General features: G+C 55.9%; 1 protein-coding gene across 1 annotated transcript in view; it reads right to left on the reverse strand.

The window, feature by feature from the left end:
* Window positions 1-13,633, reverse strand: part of PRKCZ (protein kinase C zeta) — a 100,338-nt gene extending 86,705 nt beyond the window's left edge. Inside the window, exons 1-4 of the mRNA XM_015099272.3 lie at window positions 13,398-13,633; window positions 9,103-9,224; window positions 8,099-8,188; window positions 7,635-7,685 (exon numbers count right to left, since the gene is read on the reverse strand). Coding sequence (XP_014954758.2) covers window positions 7,635-7,685; window positions 8,099-8,188; window positions 9,103-9,224; window positions 13,398-13,468 — 334 coding nt within the window. The 5' untranslated portion in view covers window positions 13,469-13,633. The remainder of the gene's footprint in view (window positions 1-7,634; window positions 7,686-8,098; window positions 8,189-9,102; window positions 9,225-13,397) is intronic.
* Window positions 13,634-23,299: the final 9,666 nt, after the last annotated feature.

Below are 23,299 nucleotides of genomic sequence, written 5' to 3' on the forward strand. Positions count from 1 at the left end.
AGAGGATGAGATGGTTGGATGCCATCATTGACTCAATGGACAGGAGGAGTTTGAGCAAATTCCAGGAGACTGAAGGAGAAGGAAGCCTGGTGTGCTGCAGTCCATGGGGTTGCAAAGAGCTGGACACAACTGAGCAACTGAACAAGAACAAATAACTAGTAAGGTGAATCAGTAATTAAAAAAAAAAAAAAATCTCCTGACAAAGAACACTCCTGGACCTGAGAGCTACGCTGGTGAATTCTACCAAATATTTAAAGAAGAGCTAACACCAATCTTCCTTTTCCAAAAAACTTAAGAGGAAGGAACACTTCCTAACTTATTCCAGAAGGTAGATTTACCCTAATGCTAGAGTCAGACAAAGACACTACAAGAAAAAGAAGACAAAGGACCAACATGCCTTATGAAAAATCCTCAACAAAATACTAGCAAACCAAATCCAGCAGCATAGTAAAAGAACTATACACCATGACCAAGTCAGGTTTATTCCTGGAATAAAAAGATGAACCATCAATGCAGCAAACCACATTAACAGAACAAAGGGAAAAAAATGATCATTTCGATTGATGCAGAAAAGACACATGACAAAGCTGAAAATCCTTTCATGATAACAATATTCAACAAACTAGGAACAGCGGGTACCTGATCTGGTTTTTTCTCATCCTACCAATTCTGACACCATCTACCTGCAGGCAGTGGCAGACCCCATACATTAAGGGTTCAGTTCTACAAGACTGCCCTCCAACCCAACTACAGACACCAACCGCCAGTCCAGGCTGATGCCTGGGCTTCTGACCCAAAGGATCAGTTCAATTCAGTCACTCAGTTGTGTCCAACTCTTTGTGACCCCATGGAGTGCAGCACGCCAGGTTTCCCTGTCCATCACCAACTCCCAGAGCTTGCTCAAACTCAAGTCCATCGAGTTGGTGATGCCATTCAACCATCTCATCCTCTGTCGTCCCCTTCTCCTCCTGCCTTCAATCTTTCCCAGCATCGGGGTCTTTTCCAATGAGTCAGTTCTTCGCATCAGGTGGCCAAAGCGCATCAGGTGGCCAAAGTATTGGAGCTTCAGCATCGGTCCTTCCAATGAATACTCAGGACTTATTTCCTTTAGGATTGACTGGTTCGATCTCTTTGCAGTCCAAGGGCCTCTCAAGAGTCTTCACTACAGTTGACAAGCATCAATTCTTCGGTGCTCAGCTTTCTTTATGGTCTAACTCTCACATACATACATGACAACTGGAAAAACCATACCTTTGATGAGATGAACCTTTGTCAGCAAAGCAACATCTCTGCTTTTTAATATGCTGTCTAGGTTTGACCCACAGGCTACAGGCTCTCAACCCCCTCCTCAGTTAGATTAATTTGCTAGAGCAGAGCACAGAACTCAGATTAATTCAGGAATAGGCAGAAGCAAGATACACCAAGGAGGTGTGAGGCTCTCCAGGAGTCACTCCCCGCAAATCTCCATGTGTTCACCAACTGGAGAGCCCATCCTTTTGGAGTTTTATGGAGGCTTCATCACAGAGGCACGATAGATTAAATCACTGGCCACCTGCCCCCTGCCTCTCCCTGGAGGTCAGGTTCCAACCCTCTAATCTCTGGGTGTTTCCAGGGACCAGCCCCATCTGAGGCCCTACCCAGAATCAACTGCTAATGAATGACAAGACACACCTATCACTCAGGAGATTCCAAGGGTTTCAGGAGCTCCCTGCCATAAACCAGGGAGGAGGACCATAAACACTTCTTATACCACAGGAAGAAACCTCCTCTACACAAGAAAAACTATACGTAAAAAACCCATAGGAAACACCACACTCAATGGAGAAAGGCTGAAAGCTTTTCCTCCAAGTACAAGACAGGGATGCCCAGTATCACCATTTCTATTCAACAAAGTACTAGAGGTTCTAACAGAGCAATTAGGCAAGAAAAAGAGGCATTATCAGCTGAAAAGTAAAATTATCTCTCTTCATATATAATACAGAAAACCCTGAAATTCCAAACAATGTTAGAATAAACAAATTCACCAAAACAGCTTAACAGCTTGTCACAACTAGAGAAAAGCCCATGCACCAATGAAGACCCAGCACAGCCAAAAATAAAATTATTTTTAAGAAAGAATAAAATACTTAACAATATTATCTAACAAGGAGGTGATAGACTTGTACACTGAAAACTATAAGACAGTGCTGAAAAAATTAAATGAAATAAATAAGCAGAAAGAGATCTCATGTCTATGGACCAGAAGATTTAATATTGTTGAGACATCAATACAGTGTTAGTCATTCAGTCATGTCCAACTCTTTGTGACCTCATGGACTATAACCTGCCAGGCTCCTTTGTCCATGGGATTCTCTAGGCAAAAATACTGGAGTGGGTTGCCATTTCCTCCTCCAGAGGATCTTCCCCACTCAGAGATCAAACCAGGGTCTCCTGCATTGCAGGTGGACTCGTTACAGTCTGAGCCATCAAGGAAGTCCCAATACTACTCACAGTAATCTAAAGAGTCAGTGTACTCCCTACCAAAATCTCAATTTTTTTTTTTGCAGAAAACATCCTAAAGTTCATATGGTATCACAAGGGATCCAGAATAGCCAAAACAATCTTGAAAAAGAACAAAGCTGGAAGACGCACATTCTCTGGTTTCAAATATTACTGCAAAGCTACTGTGGTGCTGCATACAGACAAGACATATGGACCAATGGGCCAGAACAGAAAGCCCAGACATAAACCCTCACAAGTTTGGTCAAATGATTTCCAGCAAGGGTGCCAGGACCATTCAATGGGGAAAGGACAGTCTTTTCAACAAACGGTGCTGGGAGAACTGGACGTACACATGTAACAGAACAAACCCAGAGCTTTATCTAATATCATGTGCAGAAGTCAACTCAAAATGCACCAAAGACCCTAGGAAGAAAACAAAGGACCAAAGCCTCCCCACGGGATTTGGCAACGATTTCTCGGAAGGAAAGCTGTGAGAAACCTAGACAGCATATTAAAAAACAGAGACATCTCTTTACTGACCAAGGTCCATATAGTCAAAGCTCTGGTTTTCCAGTAGTCATGCACAGATGTAAGAGCTGGACCATAAAGAAGGCTGAGCACCAAAGAATTGATATTTTTAAACTGTGGTGTTGGAGAAGACTCTTGAGAGTCCCTTGGACAGCAAGGAGATCAAATCAGTCAAAACTCAAGGAGATTAATACTAAATGTTCATTGGAAAGCCTGAAGCTAAAGCTCCAATACTTTGGCCATCTGACGCAAAGAACTGACTCATTAGAAAAGACCCTGATCCTGGGAAAGATTGAGGGCTGGAGGAGAAGGGGGGCGAAAGAGAATGAGATGGTTGGATAGCATCACAGATTCAAGGGACATGAGTTTGAGCAAACTCCGGGAGATAGTGAAGGACAGGGAAGCCTAGTGTGCCTCAGTCCATGGGGTTGCAAAGAATCCAACACAACTTACTGACTGAACAACAACAACAAAACATGGAACAAAAGAAAAAACAAATTGGAGTTCATGAAAATTTTATAATTTTGTCACCACTAATGAAGTAGGGAAAAAAATCTCAGAATATGAGAAAACACTTGCAAATTGTGTATCTGATATGCTGAGTAGGTATAGAACTTCTAAAACTCAACAACAAAACAACCCAGTTCAAAGCGGGCGAAAAACTTGAGTAGAGATTTCTCCAAAGAAATGGCCAACAAGAACTAAAAAGATGCTGAATATCACTGACCATCAGGGAAACAAAAATCAAAACCACAATGAGACACCACCTAACATCCATCAGGAAGGGTACCATCAACAAAACAGAAAACAAGCAGCACTGGGGGGGAACTATGCTGGTGGTCCAGTGGCTAAGACTTCACGATCCCAATGCGGGAGGCCCAGATTCCATCTCCCGTCAGGGAACTGGACCCCACATGCCGCAGCAAAGGGTTTGCACACCCCAACTAGAACAAGAGATCCCATGTTGCACAAGGAAGGTCTCAAGGGCAGCAACGAAGATCCCGCACAGCCCAGAGAGACAAGTGTCAGAAACAGGAGATGAGCACTGGTGAAAACAGGGGGCAAGGAGAGCCACTGTGCACACTACTGGTGGGATGGGAGACGGTGCTGCCACCGTAGACAACAGCACAGCAGCTGCTCAAAAAATTAAAAACAGAATCAGCATTGCTGTTGTTCAGTCGCTAAGTCATGTCCGACTCTTTGCAACCCCGTGGAGTAGAGCACACCAGGCTTCCCTGTCCTTCACCATCTCCCGGAGTTTGTGCCAACTCATGTCCACTGAGTCAGTGGTGCCATCCAACCATTTCATCCTCTAACTTAGGAATTCCATTTGCGAATATATACCCAAAAGAACTGAGAGCAGAGTCTCAAGGAGATATTTGCACACCTGTGTTCACAGCAGCATTATTCAGAGTAGCTAAAACACGAAGTAACCCAGGTGTCCATGATCGGATGACAGATAAACAGACTGCAGTCTGTCCATACAACAGAATATGTCTCAGCATTAAAAAGTGAGGAGAATCTAACACCTGCTCTAGCACAAATAAACCCTGAGGACATGATGCTGAATGAAACAAACCAGACACAAAAGAAAAAATCCTGTGTGATCCCACTTCTAGGAGGTCCCTGGAGTCAAAATCATAGAAACAGATAGTGGGAGGGTGGGGGCCAGGGGCTGGGGGCGGGGTGGGGAGTGAGTGTTTCATGGGGACTGAGCTTCGGTTTGGGAAGATGAGAAAGTTCTGGAGATGATGGTGGGGATGGTTGCACAACAATGTGAATTTAGTTAACATCAACAAACTGTATAGTTAAAAATAGTTAAGATACTGAATTTACGTGTACTTCACCATGGTAATAAAAATTGGAGGAAAAAAAAGGAATGAAGTTCTGATACATGTTACAACATGGATGAACTTCAGAAATATCACGCTAAGTGAAAGAAGCCATCACAAAAGACCACATATTGTACGTTCCGTTCCAGGCAATGTCTACACAGGGTGACTCCGTAGAGATGGCACAGTCTGCCGGCCATCAGGGGCTGCATGGAGGAGCCACAACTGCTCGTGGGCTCAGGTTTTTCTTCCCAAATATGTTTCAGAAGCAGGCAGAGGTGATGGACTTACTAAATGCCACCGAATTTGTTCCAAGTGGTTAAAATAGTAAGTTTTATGTTAGGTGTGGCTTTATACAACTTTTCAAAAACCCAAGAGGACCGATTAAATTCAGGCTGTGGACTTGCACAAAAGGGGCTTTGCTGCCAGGAACACAGGCTTGGCAGGTGTGACACGGCCCTTCCGGCCAGATGCACCCAGGTGCCCCTGCATCTGCAGCATGTCCTTCTCCAGGCGGCTTGTCACACCGTCAGCCCTCCACATGGGGTCCTGACCTGGATCATGGCTGCCACCGATCCCTTCTCACTGACCACGGCCTTGGCAGTGAACAGAGATACAGGTGCTAGAATCACAACCGTAGCTGGGCCGTGGTGGGACCACTGAGAGTTGTCCTGACTGCCCAAAGGAACAGTGTGGGCCATCCTGACTGCCCAAGTGCAGCGTCACAATGGAGCCGGACGAGCAGAACTCAGAGGAGATGCCAACTCTCACTTTCTGTCCACTTTCCTCTCTGCCCAACCCCCACCCCACCCCCCACAGCACTGCTGGAATGTTCCAACACCACCGAGGGGCCTGGAGCCTTGGAGCCGCCCCAGGTGAGCATCTCAAGGACCTGCTGGCGAGCACAGACGGCACCACATTCCCCGAATTCCCACACAGGCACACGGCCCTGCCCACACGTTATCCCGTGTCAACCTCCAGTGGAGACCCCATGACACCAGGAGGTCACTGGGGTGCTTGAGTGCAGCCCCTACTGCCATCCCCTATGTGAGACCCCGGATGGGGCAGCATCCACATGAGGATCAAGCCAGGAGGGCACCAAAGTGGAGACAGAAAGGGCAGACTTGAGCCCTCAGGCAGCATAGCCAGGGCCCTGGGCTAAGCCAACAGCTGGCTCCTGCCTTGGGGATGCTGAGACGCAGAGGTGCTGGGCGTCCCTTGTGCCCTGGGCCAGCTCTGGCTGCTGGAGATGACTCTGGGCAGACAGTGAGCCAGCCTGTCACTGTGGCTGAGAGTTGCCCACAGAGCACAGTGGAAGGGACCTTGTCTCCAACAGGAGCATCTCTCTAATTTTACCTTTCTGTGTGTCTGAAAACACAGGTGAGCTCTACCAAGTGTGATGCTGCCCCTTCCAGGAGGACGTGGGCACCCGGGCAGGAGGTCAGGTGGGGGCAGCCACATGGGGATGAGGACCTCGAAGCTCCTGTGCAACATACCCATCTCTGAGGCCCCCACCAAAAGGCTCCTCTGACTACCCACCCCACCCACCAAGGTCCTGCTTTGACGACATCCTTGCAGGTTCAAATATACTCACAGCAAAACTGCACATGCGCACAGGTGCCTCCCATCAGCCCCTCCCACTCTGGCTGGAAAGTCTCACCTGCAGGACTGGCTACTACCCCCCACCCCCACTTCTCTGGGCGACTCCCAGGCCTCAGAATCTCTAGGCCCCCTTCCCCTGCCGCCTCTAGCTTTATTTACCATAGTCTGACACCAGCTAGGACCTCCTGGGGCTCCTCACACTGCCCCCTCAAAACTGCCCCTCACGCCTACCCCCATGACCACCACTGGGGCAGCACCTCCTGCTAGCCCCTGGGCTGCTCCAACCTCTTCAGGCTGCCTGCTCCCCTCCTGCCAGGATTCCACAATTGAGATGTTTCCCAGCCTTGCTGGTGCTCCTTCAGGGTCCCCTGTTCTCCTCGTGGGACCATGGGCAAGCCCTGCTCACTGGCCACTCCAACCCTCAGTCTCAACAACCCGCAAACCTCTCTTCAGCCCTGATTTCTCCCCTAAATCCAGGAGTCACACACACAAGGGCCTACTGAACATCTCTGGAGGGGGTGGTGCACACAAACTCAGCCCAGCCTCTGCTGGAATCTGCTCCCACCCATGTGGCACTGCTGCACCCAGAGCCCACCCAGGACCCCTGCCGGAAAGGGGCTGAGCTAAGTCCCCCATCACCACGGCATGCCCTCAGCCCCATGCCAGGGGCCAAGCACAGTCCTGTAAGCTTCTCTGTGCTCCAGTCAGTAGAGGCTGCCCTGAAGGACAAGGTGGACCAAACTGCCCAGGGTCAGGGGCCTCTGGGGTGTGGTCAGAAGCTTTTCTCTGACCCACTGCCCCTGGGACCTCACCTTCAACCCACAGACCCTCCACAAAGGAGAATGGGGCCAGTATGAGTCAGGACAGACACACAGGAGCCACATCCAGCCGTCCCAGCCAGGGTCCTGCCTGCCTGGGGAGGTCAGGGTGTTTCCGGGATGTCTCCTCATGGCACCGCTGGCCAAGCCGACGCCCTGTCCAGTGGTGGCACTGGTGCCTGATCATACTCAGCCAAGGGCAGGGGCACCAGTAAGAACCCCTTGTGAGGCCACACCAGCTGCCCACTCTGCCCTCACACACTTCACGAGGAGCACTAAGCCCCAGGGCACCCGGCTCCCATCCTCCCCTCCCTGGCATAACAGACACGTCAACCCACAACCAGGACATGCGTCGCAGGAGGACGGTACTCACTGTCTTCTCCAGGACAGGGCATGCCTGGCTCCTTGGGGATGCTGGGGAAAACTGCATGCAGAGAGAGCCAGAGAAAGAGTGAAGGTCAGTGACCACCGTGGCTTCGCAAGGAGCCCTGCGCTGAGTTTGACTGCCCACGATCCCCATGGCCTGCTCTTGCCAGATGATTATTAAGGCAAAACCTTGGAAACCCTGCACATGGACGGGCAATGAGGGCCGACCACCAGAACCTAGGCTTCCGTGGCCAGTGAGAGGACACCTCACTGACTTCTGACAAGTAAGAGCGGTTTTTATCCGGGATAATAAGAGCTAAGAGCAAAAAATGAAACCAAATTGCTTCCTATTCCACATTCTTAAATCCTTTGCATCCTAATATCTTAAACCATGACCTGTGTGGCTTCTGGTCTAACAAAGCACCCAAGTGCCCACCCCCACCCAGAGAGCGCCCACCGGCTGGCACTGACCGTGAAGGGTGAGCCCTTCGTCCTTGTGCTGACAGGACAGGCGGAAGGCCTCCTCCAGCTCCATCTGGGAGGACACAGTGCAGGGGTCACCTAGGCAGACGAGGGACACAGCTGAGGCCACTGCAGGCCCAAGGCAGGGGGGTTCATGATGGTGGGCGCCCAACTGGGAGCGCGTTGCTGCTGGTGACCGGCCACTCAGGGCAGAGTTGGCCAGTGCCAGAGTGAGTCACTCCCCCAACCCAAAGGCCCAGGTCAGAACCAACAAGCCCCAGAATGGCAATGAATTCACCCACAGCTCCACATGGGGTGCCAAGCTGGGCAGGTTTCCTGGCCCGGGAGAGAATGAGCACCCTTCCTATCCAGTCCTAGACCGGAAGGAAGGGCTCCTTGTCTACTGAGGCTGGACAGGAGCACAGATGCTTGGACAGCCAGAGCCAGGACATCGTGGCCTGGCTTCAGCAGGAAGGGGAATGGCCAGAGGTCTGCCTGCCCCTGCCCTCCCCCACTCCCATGTCCAGGCTGAGAGCTGCTGGGAAGGCTCTTCTGAACTGTTTTCCAAACCCTCCACTATCTCAGACGTGTGTCTGGCTACAGGAAAGGAGGGAGGGAAAGGAAAAGAGAGGTGGACCCTAGGGCGCTGGCCACCCTCCCCTCCCCACTTCCCTGAGAAACCACAGTTCAGCTAGCAAATCACCCACCAGAAAAATCCAGAACATGAGGAAGGGAGTCAGGAAGGTCAGGACTCACACAAGATGGGCGGGGGGACTCCTGCAGCCTCTCCCCAGGACCCAGCACCAGAGCTGGCCTTGAGGGGAACCACCCCCCTCAAGGGACCCTCACCCCCGCCCCCTAGTGCCTCCATGACCTGCCACAGCCTCTTCCCCAGAAACAGGAAGCTAGTTAATTTGAATCAGCTTAATCCCAGAGCTGTCCACCTCCCCAGGGAAGGGGTCGCGCCCAGGTTTAGAGAGCCACTGCCCGACCACCACACCCCCCAGGCCCACCTTCATTGTCCACCCACTTAAGGGTGAGCGGGTGGCCCGGGTGCAGCCGGCACATCTCCCGCACCTCTGCGCAGAGCTCATCGAAGGTGGTGGCGGAGTCCAGGCTGGTGATGAGGAGGTCCCTGGGCAGAGAGGACACACAGGTCTCACCAGGGGGCACATTTAAGTCACATGATCAACTAACCAAGTTGTTGATCAAATACAGGAAGCTGTGTTGTCCCCAAGGGTATGACAGCTCCCCCCGCACCCCAGAACCACTGCCCACAGGCCATGTGAATTACACCATGAATGCCCTGGTGCAGAAACACCCATCCTGGCACCTGAACGTGCCTCTGAGGGGCAGAAGGACAGGGTAAGGGGCAGTCACCCAGGAGGGGTGGGCGCAGCTGGACACAGACTGTTCAGTTCAAGCCCATAGGCCTCATTACATCGTCCCACTACCTCAATGGTGCCAACAGGGCCACATGGTATCCAGGGTGTGGGACTTTTGAGAGGTGGGAAGTGGTGGAAGGTATGGGGAGGGGGACTAACTTATTACCCCAATGCCACAGCCTCTTGAAACCCTGGAGGCACCATTCGACAACTGCCTTTGGTAGGGCCACAACATAATTCCAGACCCAGTTTGTTGGGAAAACCAAGGCACAGAATGCCACTGCCTTTTATCTTTTCATCCACACTTGGGATATAAGACTGAAGACAGCCCAGGGATTCATGGTCAGTCTTTGAGAATGGCCCTTAGAGGTAAGGCAAGTCAGCACCAGGGAACACTCAACTCCTCAGGACAGGGAGGGAGAGGTATCCAACCCCCCTCCATGCACTGTCCCACATCACCTACCACCCAAAGCAGGGCTGGTGTTGACATGAGTAAACGTACATCTGCTGAGACTCTGAACAGGAATCACACAGGATAAACTGAAGTTAGAGGGAAGTTTACCCACATCTGACACCACAAGGGTGGGATCCTCTGAAAAAAGTTTTGAAACACCCCCAACAAGAGAAACACAGGGTCCACTGAGCATTAACACCAATGGCTTCTGAATTCCATCAAACACGTGTTGACAGAGCATCTCGGTCCACCAGGTAACAGACCCAGGGCCACCAGGATCCAGGATCCATCTGCTGGGTGCCCATGGCAGCTCGTGTCCAGCCCATGGCTCACTCCCGAGGGGGTGGGGGGCACAGTTAGAACCTACCCCATCTGCTCAGACCCTCAGTGCCCACCCCAGGGCCCAAAGCTCACCACAACCTGTGGCATCTTGGCAAATGGGGAGACTGAGGCATAGAGGGGTCTCACGGCTCATCAGTGGGGCCCCCAGAGACCAAGCCCTCCCACACCCACCACATCTCCCAGACCTCGTACCTGTGCCACCCGGCATACCCATCAGTCCCCCTGCCATGGGAGCTCTGGAACTGAGTTTGCCACCCATCTATCCCGGGGTGGCAAACTATCTATCCCTGCCCCACGACCCTCACTCACAGTTCCACCCCCAGGTGGCAGCTAGTCCCCCTGCCCAGCGCTTCAGGGCCTAGAGGTCAGGTGGATGGCTCCCCAGTGGTTTGGAGGCAACCGACACCAGGCTGGACCCCTGGGCTCTAAGCTCGTCACCCAGTGACAGCACTTTAGCTCTTCCCTCCACCGCACAACCTGAGCACAGCGGGGAAAGGCCGTCCCACTCCCTGACCAGACCTCTGACCACCACCCCGAGCATCACCCCAAACCGGAATCAGGTAGCCTCTCTGAGCAAACAGCTCAGACAGAGCCCTGGGCAGGGGCAGCACCCACGGGGCCACCCAGGCCTCATATGCAGCCCAGGCTTTGAGTTCTGGAAACCAGGCTCAAGCTGGAGAGAAGATCCAGCCAGGTCATTTCTGTGATCTCAGAAAACCAGGCAGAGCAGGGTCTCCAAACCCAGCACACATCACCTGGAAACCCCCCAAAACACAGGATACCCCTGAAACTCCAGTGACCACACCCTCCAAAAGCCCCACTGGCGAGGGGGTGACCCTAATCTCAAGCCTCTGGAGGGCCTGGGGAGGAGAGGGGATGGGAAAGGGCAATTGCAGAAGCCATTTCGGGGCGGGGGGGCCCTGAAGACCCCTATTTTTAACAATAGTGTCTCCAGTGTATCTGACCCTCAGCTCCTGGCTTGGGTGCTTAAATAGAACCTCCCTCCACGGGCCACAGAGCAGGGACAAAATTTCCCTTGGACCTTGGGGTTTGGATAAGTGAGCGAGGATTCTGGCGGACACTTTCTGGAGCCTGCATCAGGTCTACCATCCCTGAGAACTAACTTTCCCAACCCAGGCCCCTTCTCAGGCGACAGTGCAAAGCCTTTAGGAAAAGCACTGAGAGGAGAGGGGAGCTCAGACAGGGAAGGGACAGTCAGCCTGGGGCAGAAAGGAGAAGGGTGGACACAGAAGGAGGGAGGAGGCATAAAGAGGTGGGAGCCTCAGTGGGGAGGAAAGAAGAGGAACCAAGAGGGGGAGGGGAGGAAGGGAGGGGGATGGGGAGGAGAGAGGAAGGGGCACAGATTGGAAGGGGAAGAAGGGGGAAGAAGAGGGAAGAGTGTAGGGTGTGGCTTCATCTTCAGGAAACCGGACTCAACAGGTCACATTTCCCAAGGTAACCAAAGCACTCTCCAGGGCCCAAGCTTGTTGGGGGGGTGGGGGTGGGGAGGGGCAGCTAAACAGGCTGCTCGGCCAGCACTCCCAGGGACTCCCAGAGCACTGCTGGGACACTGGCCGAGTCTACCTCCCCCTCCCCTCCCTGGGCGCAGTGCCGACTGGAACTCATCCCTGGGTGGAGGGCTGGGGGTCTGGTTCCCACCTGCCCTCTGCCTCTCCGGGTGTGGACTTCCTCTGGCTAAGGATCGGCTCTGATTTTCACAGTCAGTCACTAGTTGCTCAATCCCACGGTTCCCGACAGGAAAGAGGACTGTCTGATGTGTGACTGCTGCTCCTCCCTCTCGTACAAGCCGAGGCCCCAGGCTGGGACCCAGCTGAAACCTCACCAGCTTCAGTCTGCAGTCTACCTTAACAGGCCAGAAGGTACGACCACTCAACCTCTTCAGGTGGGATGGCCAGTCACCTCCCCCCACACAAATCCTTATTCTCTAGGGCACCGCCACCAACTCCCCTCCCACCACCCCACTCCACCCCCACGCTCCCAAGGCTGCAGACAGCAGAGAGGGCAGGCGACCTGACCGACACCCCACACAAGGTGTGCTCTCCAGGTCAACAGCTGGGGCTCCCCAGGCCCTACAGCCCAACCACCAACCCCGCAGAGGCGACCCTGGGGGCAGCCGCCTGATTTCGGGGCTCTTGGAGACCAACAGGAGCAGAAAGCTGCAACAGCTAAATAGCCTCATTCTCCTCCAGTATCTGCGTGCACAGCGCTGCCGGCCGCAGCCTCCTCCACCCGGACCAGGGCTGTCCAGCGGCCAAGAATCCAGCGAGCGCCGGGGCCGGTCCAGGGGTCTGGCCACTGACCCTTGTGGACGTCGGTTCGCCCCATTTCACAGGGAGGCAGGTCAAATCCAGAGCACCGAGTGCGGACGGTCGCAGGGCCCCAGGCCCTCCAGGTGCCCTCTATTAGCGCGACCCCCACGGCTCACCGCACCTTCCCTTCTCCCGCACGTGAAGTGGTCCTAAACTGAGACATCTGGTCGAGTAAATTGAGAAAAGTTTAGAAAACCTCTGCTTTTAAAACCTGCCAGCAGTCTTCATAATTTGACGAAAACTTTCTTCCTTACAGGTTGTGGCCAACCTCCCAGGGAGAATGTCAACACGGGGCCCGGGGACGCGGAGAGTCTCAAGGTGCCCGTCTTCCGCGCCACGGGCCCCTCTGGGCAAGTTCCAGCCCAGGACAACCCCGTCGGGGCGGGGAGAGACCCGCTGACCCGAGAGGCAGCGGCGCTCGGAGCTGGGCCGGCGACTCCGAGCCGGGGTCGGGACGGGAGGGCGGATGCAGGCTGACCCAGCCTGCCCGCAAGCTTTCCCGTCTGTGAAGTCCAACTGAGGCCGATGCGCCCGCATCGCCTGGGGCAGTCTCTAAGCACTGGCGCTTCCAAAGCTCCTGGGACCCCCTGGGCCCGGAGGGGCCTCGCGGTCCCCGCCCTCCCGCGCCACCGCCCGCTGCCCCCAAACCTCGGCCTCCCGAGCGGAGGCAGTACAGTCCCCGACGGCCAGCGCAGTCGGGGGCAGCTTCCTGCGTCCGGCTCCGCACTCGGCCGCGCCGCCTCGACTCGTACGCCCCCCGCCCGGGCCGAGCCCCGCCGTCGGGCGCTCGCGCTCACCCGCTGTAGTGCGCCTTTAGGCGGACGCGGCCGCCGCTCCCGTCCATCTTGGGGCCCGTCCTGCTGGGCATTGCGCGCTCCGCCGGTCGCCGTCAGCGCCGCGCCCCGGACGCTCGGGCCATGGCGCGGGGCCCCAGCGGCCGAGTCCGGCCGCAGGTGGGGCCGACGGCGGAACGCGGAAGGGAGCGCGCGGCGCACGGACCGAGGGACACCGGTCCAGCCAACTCTAGAAACTTGGCGGCGGGCGGGGCGGGGAGGGGCGGGGGCGCGGCCGGCGGGCGCGCGCGGAGGGGCGCGCACGGAGTCCGGCGTCAGGCCTCGCGGGGGCGGGGGGTGTCCGAACATGGCCGACCCGAGGCCCCGCCGGCGGCCAATCGGCGGGGCGGGCGGTCCCGGGGCGGGGGCGGTGGCACCTGCGGCCAATGAGGGCGAGGCGGGGCCGCCACCTGGGCCAATCCCCGGGGGACCCCGCAGCTGCGGCCCAATGGCGGGGCGCGGGGCGGACTACCTGTCGGGCGGGGTGCGGCCCCACCTGCGGCCAATGGGAGCGCGCGTGGCCCGGCTCTGCCCGGCAACGCGCGCCCCCTGCCCGCCCGGCACGTCTGCCCTCGGGTGCAGTGGGCTCCTGGGGCTGCGGTTCCCAGGTGCGCTCCCGCTGTGAGCGTCTCGAGAACTTGTTGGAAATACAGGTTCCAGCCCAGACTCGCTGAATTGAAACTCTAGCAGTCTGAGCTCACAGTCCGGGTAATTCAGGTGAGCGCGAGTCAGCGAGCTACCGGGCTAGGGGACAGCGACAACGGGTCGCCCCTTCGACCCTGGATTCCGAACGGCGCTCGGAATGAGTGACCCGCGTTCTACCAGCTTAGAGATGCGGAGACAGACTGCAAAGAACCGAGAACCCGGCGAAGGTCACAGCCGGCAGGTCCGGACTCAGCGGCCCTCCTCTCTGTACAGAAGGTTTGTCTACACTCTCTAGCTTGCTCTCTCTGCTCCAGTTCACTCCTCGGTCGGGGACAGAAGGGCTGCGTTTGTCCAGGCCGCCGGAGACCTTCACTTCTGAATCCACATCCTCTCTGGGTCTTACTAACACCAGGCGTTTGTTCCGGACTGTCTCTTTGGAACACTCTCCACGCCGCCACCCCCCAGGTGCCTCTATCCTGGGCCCATTCCCCTTAACCTTGGGATGGGTTTTTCCAAAGAGTACGTCCTTAACTGGTTGCATCCACAGGGACCCAAATCTGCAATCTGTGGGACCTCAGCCGGGCACCAGGTGCCCACCTGGGCTCGGGGATCTGCAGACCCGGCATTCCCGCCTCCCCGGCCAAGCCTGGTCCTCCGCTGGGCCACACCTCTGTTGCCTGCCTCCCTCCCCTCCCCCACTGCCGCCCCGTTGGCAACCTCTGACCCTCGCCTCCAGTCCTGGCTAAGCCCTCACAACTCCTCACCTGCATAGTGTGCGGCTTTCTCATTCACTCTTTCATTCCGCAGACATTTCCTGGCGCCTCCCAGCACAGGGTGCTGGGTGTTCCTGAAGAACCATGTCCCTATGGTCATAGAACTTATGTCCTCCCTAGAGATGGACACACAACTCTGTTGACAGCCCACCTCTCTCCTACTTAGGGTGGTTTGAACTCCCCATCCTAAAAAAACAAAGCCCACTCTATACCACACCCCTCCACCCACCTGCCCACTTCTCTACTCTTCTTTACAAGATAATACCCGCCTGCCCTCCCAACTATCTGCACCCTCATCTCCACTTTCTCAGCCCTCCTCGTCCTCCATTGTCACCACCAACTCCTGTGTTTTACACACACTGGCCAATTCTCTGCTTTTTTCTGAACTGACCTCTGGCAGCATACTCACCCCTGAACGCTGCCGTCTACCGCCTCTCCTGCACCTCCCTCTGCTGCTTCCTCCCGCAGCCTGGAAATGCGCCCCCACACCTCAGCCTCAGTCTTCGGTGCTTCTCAGGCCCTTGAGCTGCTCATGTTCACTTAGGGCTCAAGATTTGTTCCCAAGCTCAATGGCCCCACTGGGCTGACCATCCCCCTCATCCCCCGCCATCTCTCATCCCACCAGGCCTCCCTCAGACAGGCCCTTCTCCATCTCAGGGTGCCCACGCCTTCTTTTCCCATTCTCAGCTCAGAGTTCTCTGGTGCTGGGTGGTCACCTCCATTTGGTGATTACATTCACTGCTGCCACCTGGTCCAGCTGGGATTTTTGCATCAGCCTTCTGTTTCCCTAAAACCTAAGTCCATCCATGTCCATCTCTCTGGACATAGGAGTTGCAGTGGTTCCCATCATCCTAAGAGACCCCAGGCCTTCCTGCCCTGTCTCCCACCGGCCTCATTCTGGTTCATCCCCACCAGCCCCTGGCTGCCTCCTGCCTCCAGGCCTTTGTGTGTATGGTGACACTTTTGCCCAGACTCACACTTCCTTCCAGCACCCACTCAACATTTCTGACGCCCATGTGAGTCTGCTTCCAGCCCCACCCCATGGGCACCCCTCCACGCCCACCACAGGAGAGAGCAGGAACCTGCCACCCAGGGGTGAGAGTGTGGGATGCAGTCCCCAGCCCCCCTCTCCTGGCCCTATGGCCAGCACTGGGGCTGTGTCCCCTGGGCTATCGGCAGCCCAGCCTGGCATGAGGCCTTGGGCAAGATGCCCCACTGCACCCTCCCCCCACATTCCGTCCCCAGAGTTGGGTGGAGATAGAGGAGGAAGGGTCAGTTGGTCCAGTCCTTGATGCCCACTGAAGGCAGCACTGGCCAGCCAGGGCCCTTCCCTGGGCACCGTCTCCTGGACCTGCTCCATCCAAGGCCCCACCAAACACAAGAGCCTTTTCTAAGGAGGGAAGCGCTGGCCACGATGGGAGCCTCCGCATCCAAATGGCCCCATGGATACTGGACTCTGCCTGAAAACCTGAGGGCCACGTGGGACCCTCCGTCCAGGGGGCTGGAAGCTGGGGCCACCAGTCTTGGTGAGGAAGTCCAGAGAGGGTTGTCGCTGGGGTCAGGTGGGTTTGGAGGGTGGGGCCTCTGTTCTCCATGAGGGTTGGGGGAGGGGAAAGGCCTATTCTGGGACCAGGGTCTCCGACCATAACCAGCCCCAGACCCTGGTAAGGGTACATGGGTTGTCCAGAATGCCCAGAACGCTTCCCTGAGCCCCTCCCCAACCCCCCAACAAGCTTTGCAAAACAACCCCAGGCATCCCAGGCCAATGAACCCACCTCCAGAGGGTGAGGCCGCTGAGTCTCCCACCCCCCAGGGCCTCGAGGGCATAGGGCTGGTCCCCAGTGAGTGAAAGGCAGGTGTGCCTGCCAGGTGTCCACCATTCATCCTGCATCCCGGCCACAGGCACAGGGTGTTCCAGTGGTTGGTGGGGGGCTGGGACTCTATCAGCCTGAGTCACCGCTGTGTCCAGCATCTGGCATGGCTGGAGTGAACGATGAGTGAGTGGGTGGAGACCCTTTGGACACGCTGGGGCCAGTTGTCCCCCTGGACCCTGGGCCTGTCCTAGGGCTCACCTGCCAGCAGGCTGCAGTGTGATGACATCATGAGAGGACTCGCCTGGCGCCTGGGTGCGGAACAGCGGAGACAAGCCTGAGAACAGCCTGGCCACTGAGGGCTGGTCCTTTCCGCCTCTGGGCAGTTTCTCTATTTCCCAATTTTCCAAAAAGATCTCATAAACTTTCATGATCACAAACACCTATTATCTCCAAAGTGGAAAGTACAAAGATGTGTTGTTTTTAGCTGGTTACAAAAGTGACAGGCTCATTGTAGAGCTCTGACAGCAGTAGGTGCAGGCAGAGACCTCCTCCCTGCCCTGACGCCCCTCCCAAACCCAGCTGGGCCTTCTGCCCCTTCCAGTCACCTGGGACCCAGGGTGGGGCTGCTGCATGTGCGTCCCACTGGCTGTGGGCCCTTTGGGAGGAGGTGGGCAAGACAGAGTGCCCCCCACCCCCGGTGCATGGCTGGCCCCCTTATTTTCTTTGATAAATGTTCTTTATGAAATAATATCAACAACTGAGCCCTTTTAGGTGAAAGGTAAAAGTCAGGTGGAGTTTATGCTCAGTGAGCCCCATCAGACAGAAGCAAAGGCCTCCGCTGGGAGGTCAGTGGTCCCACCTGAAGGGCTGGTCTCAGCACCCACCTCCTCACATCCTCAGGTCCCCTGGGCAGGGTCCCTTCCAAGGCCGTGGGCAGACCCCACTCTCTGCCAGGTCTGACCTGCCCCGCGCCACCTGGGTGCAGGCTCTCATCTGCACGGTCAACAGAATGAAGGAGCAGGTGAAACGAATGCTGTCACTGAGCCAGTCTCTCCAGACTGTGAGGTCCCAGACAAGGAAAGTTCACAGGCTACATTTGTGCCAGGTCAGCCCTGAGGCAGCCCAGGAAGAGATGACTGGCGGAGCTGGCATCTCCCTGACCCTGGAAGGTAGGGGGTGGGGACTGGCCATCTGTTCAGGTGTGACACTGCCCCACGCAGGGCCAGGTGAGGACCATACAGGTCACTAGAAGGCCCAGGCACCTGCTGACAGGTGTCGGGCACACAGCTGCAGGGGGACAACTGAAGGTGCTTCCTTTCCTTGTCTGGGACCTCACAGTCTGGAGAGACTGGCTCAGTGACAACATTCGTTTCACCTGCTCCTTCATTCCGTTGACCGTGCAGATGAGAGCCTGCGCCCAGGTGGCACAGGGCAGGTCAGACTTGGCAGAGAGACAGGAGACAGTGGGGTCTGCCCACGGCCTTGGAAGGGACCCTGCCCAGGGGACCTGAGGATGTGAGGAGTGGGGGTTGGAGGAGCCTGTGGAAGGCCCTGGGTCCTGGGGAGCAGGGAGGTTGGGAGGATGCCTGTGTCCACGCAGGCATGTCGGTGTGTGTATATCTGGGCAGCCGTGTGTCTCTCAGACTCAGGCACCATTTCCTACCTGTGACCCTAGACGGGGTTCCTTCCAGGTGATGCTGAGGGTCTCTCCCCCAGCACCGCTGGCACTTGGATCAGGTGGGTCACCGCGGTGACCCAGTGTCTTGCGGGTGTGGAGGAACATCTGGGCCTCCCTCACCCCCAGCGCCCACAGGCGCGGTGCTGCAAGTTCCCAGCAGAGGGCGCAGCTGGACACGGCGGGAGTCCTGGGCACCGGGCTAAGGATGTTCTCCACCATATGCTCAGACCACGAGTCCACCTGGGAGGGGCCCCTCCAGGTTCATCTCTCCGATCGCATCAGCCCTGTCTTCCCCCCACAGCGACGCGTTCTCAGCTCAGCCATCCGTTACACTGATGGTCCCTGTCTGAAGGCACCACGAGGCTTGTCTGTGGACCCGGACAGTCTGTGTGTGTGTGTGCGCCATCGTGCGTGACTGTGGGCCTGCATATGTTTCCACATGCATGTGCTGCTGGAGGTGCTCGGAGAGGCTGTGTCCGCAGATGCAGGACAGCGGAGCCAGGGGAGGGGGGTGGGGGGATGAGTGTGCAGGCTATGTCCAGGCTGGAGGGGGACTGGCAGGACACCGACTGCTTTGCTGGCAAGGGCTGGTCGCTGCAGAGCAGGCACGTCCCACATGCTCATGGCTGACCTCACGTTGTCCATTACCCAGCTGAGGATCACCAGGCAAGGCACCCCAGGGCAGGCCCTGTACCAGCCTCAGCCCCGGGCACCTACCTAGGACATGACCTCTCTCCTGAGGGGGACACTGAGGTCAGGTTGGCCAGTGCTTTGTCCAGGTTCTCAAGGCTGAGACCACCCCTACCCAGGCCAGTGGGGACACACACATCTGTCCCTTCAGGCTGGACGTGCCCACTGCACGGGGCCTAAGATGAGCCGTCAGAGCACCATGGGGGAGGGGTGCTCCCCCTCCTGCAGGAAACAGCCGCTCCCCCATCCCCTCAGCTGCCTGGGATTATATTTAAAACCAAAGCGAGCTGGGGAGGCAGCACCCAGCACGGTCGCCATGGCAATACTGAGCCAGGGCTATTTTAGCCACAAGGCGTCACAGGGAGACATGGTGGTGGAGCTGGGACAGGTCCCCAGCTCTCTGCCTGAGCCCCTTGCCTGTCCTCAGGGGGTCACCTGCATCCAGACTCACCTGGCTGCACTGCCCCCGCATCACTGAGCCCGGCCCATGGTAGCCCGAGGCTGTGGCCCGAGGCAGGCGGGCAAGGCTGGAACCCCATCATTGCTTCTGAACTGCTGTCCTTAACCCTGGGGGTGGGGGTAGGGGCAGGCAGAAGGCCCCTGTCCAGCAGGGAAGGCGGAGCAGGGCCCGCCTTCTGGAGACAATTGCACAGAGCATGCCTGCATCGTCAAGTCCCGTCATTCTGCTCCTGGGGATCTGCTTTAAGGAAAGAACCGGAAGTGCCAACAGTTCCAAACCAGACGTCCCTGTGTCAGCTGCAGGGTCCAAGGTGGGAGGTAACCCGCCTGGCCGCAGGCTCCATGTGACCCTTTGATGGACAGGTGCACACTCAGGCATGCACACACACATGCAGTGCAGCACACGTGGCCAGGCAGGAGCAGTGCCGCCAGCACCCCTGCCAAGTAGCCCAGGCAGACCAGCAGATGGCAAGCAGGACCTTGTCCAGCAGGAAGCTCCAGCCCGGCTGTGTGCAGGCATCAGTCTGAGGAAAGTGTTTTCCCACACAGGGAGAAGACCCTCTGGGGTCTCGTCATCACCCAGGGTCAGCAGCCTCCTCTGGGCATGGCCCTGGCTTACAGTGAACAATGTTGGATTTATGATCTCCAAAGAAAATTTAGCTTCAGGACCAAGGACCAGTCTTGATCACTCAAGAGCTTTTGTGTAGCAGAGTTTTATTAAAGTGAAAAAGGGACAGAGAAAGCTTCTGCCATAGACATCAGAAGGGGGACAGAGAGTGCCCCCGCTTACTACCCTTATCAAAGCCTTATATGCTTTTTACCAGACCCACTCTTACAACATACATCTTAAATTAACAAGGTCAGAGCTAACAATAGACAGGTCTTACCAGACCCACTCCCACAACATACGTTTTAAGATGACAGGATTAGTCAGAAGGTTCTTGTTAAGGAGAAATACACTGTTACATTGACTAAGACAAAGTAATGCACAAAAAAATGTTCTTTCCTCTTCCTTGAGAACTCCAGACCCCTCTCTTCCTCAGGAACCCTGGAGTTCTTATTAACGTACCTAGGAACTGATTCACTACTGTCTCCTTGGGATAGCCAGTTGCACCCTCAGCCCTTGCAGACCCCTGATGGCGCTCACCAGGCAGAGCAGCTGGAGTTGACAGATGCCCTCAGGACATATGGCACTTCATCTCTGCAACTCCCGCCAGGTGGGTGAGTGGCTCTCTGCGGCCCTGAGAAGGTCTAGCACAGATTGAAGGCAGGCCCCTCCATGCCCCCCCTTACCTCCCAGCACGATACCTCAGGGTAACTCCGAGAGGAAGCCACCAGCCTGGCCGGAGAGTTCCCAGGACCCATGAAGGCCAGGCCTGGGGCCCTTGTACCCAGGAGAATGGGGCTGCAAGTGCCCCAGGCTGAGGACACAAAACCCATGGCCACCCCAACCAGGAACTCGGGCACCTGGGCCCCCTGGTGGGCACCTGAGGGAGGCAGCCCTTGTGGGTGCTGCATGCACAGTCGGTCCTTTACAGGAGATGAACCTGAGCTCCAGGAACCCAGGTATTTATACTAGGCAGACAACCTGCTCCTTCTCCCAAGGGGTTGGTCCACACTGAGTGGGCACAGGCCTCCTTGGAGAGACAGTACAGGGCGACAGGCAGGTGGCACCTTGCTCCTAAGAGGTGCAGAGACCTGAGCCCCAAGGGGAGCAGCCTTCCAGTGGGAAATGGGAGTAGAGCTTCCCAGCCTGGGAAAGGGGGCTCCCCATTTCTCAGGACCAATCCTTCTTCAGAGGGCAGTGCAGCCCCCTCTGAGGAAGAGGCCAACATCTCCTGGAGGTGCCCTTGCTCTGCTAGACAGGAGCTAAACGTCTTCAGAGAATTTTCAAGACAGCCCAGATTGCAAGTCCACTGTCTTCACTGCAAACCCTATTTCGAGTGTCGGACATGACTGAAGCGACTTAGCATGCATGCATGCATTGGAGAAGGAAATGGCAACCCACTCCAGTACTCTTGCCTGGACAATCCCGGGGACAGAGGAACCTGGTGGGCTGCTGTCCACGGGGTAGCACAGAGTCAGACACGACTGAAGCGACTTAACAGCAACAGCAGCAAACTCAAATCAGTGTGGATGGTGACTGCAGCCATGAAATTAAGAGACACTTGCTTCTTGGAAGAAAAGCTATGACAAACAGTGTATTAAAAAGCAGAAACATCCCTTTGCTGACAAAGTGATGACTAGTCACTTTGTGAAGTGAAGTAGTAGTCACAAAGTGACTAGTCACAAAGTGAAGAGTAGTCACAAAGTGAAAAAGCTATAGTTTTTCCAGTAGCCATGTATGGATGTAAGAGTTGGACCATAAAGAAGGCTGAATGCCCAAGAATTAATACTTTTGAACTGTGGTGTTGGAGAAGACTCTTGAGAGTCCCTTGGACAGCAAGGAGATCAAACCAGTCATTCCTAAAGGAAATCTACCCTGAATATTCATTCCAAGGACAGGCTGTAGCTGAAGCTCCAGCACTTTGACCACCTGATGCAAAGAGCCAACTCATTAGAAAAGACACTGATGCTGGGAAGGATTGAAGGCAGGAGGAGAAGGGGGTGACAGAGAATGAGATGGTTGGATGGCATCACCGACTGAATGGACATGAGTTTGAGCAAACTCCAGGAGATAGTGGAGGACAGGGAAGCCTGGCGTGCTGTAGTCTATGGGGTCGCAAAGAGTTGGACATGACTGAACAACAACAACAAACCCAAACACTAACCAGGCTTTCCTGCAGGTCTCCTCCCCCTGGCTAATCGCCTCCCAGCCCGGCAGATGGGTGCCTTGGGCAGCAAAGACTGTTAAGTAGCATCTCCTGAGTGGAGCCTGGTGGGCTGCCATCCACAAGGTTGCGTAAGAGTCGGGCACAACTCAGCAACTCAACAACTGAGTGAAGCAGGCTGCAAGCATTGTTGCAGATTCTTTTTATTATTTACAGCAGTTCACGTTCACAACGACAACACACCATCATCTCCTACTTAACAGCTGAGGGTCCCCCTGGTGGGTGAGTCACCTCCCAAGTTTACATGAGAGGCACCAGGTCAGGAGCCCATACCGCAGCCACCATGTTCTCCGACTTCTCAACCAAGGAGCCACTCTGGGCGGGGAGTAGAGGGTGGGCACAGGAGAAAACGCGTTAATTTTCCCTGCAAACGTTTCCTGTGACACAGGAAATCCAGAACCTCCTAGTTGTGGGGGCTCTTGTCTCTCAGCCAGGTCCCTTCAGCTTGCCTCCATCCTCAGCAGCAGGTGGACAGTCCCTGAGCACACGGCCAGTGCCCTGTCTCCACAACTGTCCCACCCAGGACTTCCCCTGACCTGCTCGGCCCGGGATGGGGTAGCCTGAAAGAGTGGGGGTTAACATCCCTAGGGGTGGCCCTCGGCCAGGGGTAAGAGACCCAGCTGATCACCCTCAGAGGGCAGTGGTGAGGGGCCTTTCAGGGGCTCCGGGGATGGAGACCACACTCCCCCAGCTTTCCCTCCGTCTCCACCCAGCCCCAGCTTGCTCCTGCCTCCTGGGGTCACTTCCCAAGGTCACTGCACACACAGGTCCTTGAGGCCAATGCACTGCTGGGTCCTGGAAGAGACCTGGGGTTGCTGCTTGAGGCTGACACCAAGGGCCCAGCTTTGCTGTTGGATGTGGGAGGTGAGAAGAGGCCTGCACACCTCCCGCTGCTGTGTCCAGAGCCAGCTGTGGCCTTGGGGGCAAGGAGAGCTGGCAAGTTCTCCAAGTCACCCCATCTCCTGCAGTTGGAGGG

This window comes from Ovis aries, chromosome 12 (assembly GCF_016772045.2).
Source record: "Ovis aries strain OAR_USU_Benz2616 breed Rambouillet chromosome 12, ARS-UI_Ramb_v3.0, whole genome shotgun sequence".
Taxonomy (NCBI): domain Eukaryota; kingdom Metazoa; phylum Chordata; class Mammalia; order Artiodactyla; family Bovidae; genus Ovis; species Ovis aries.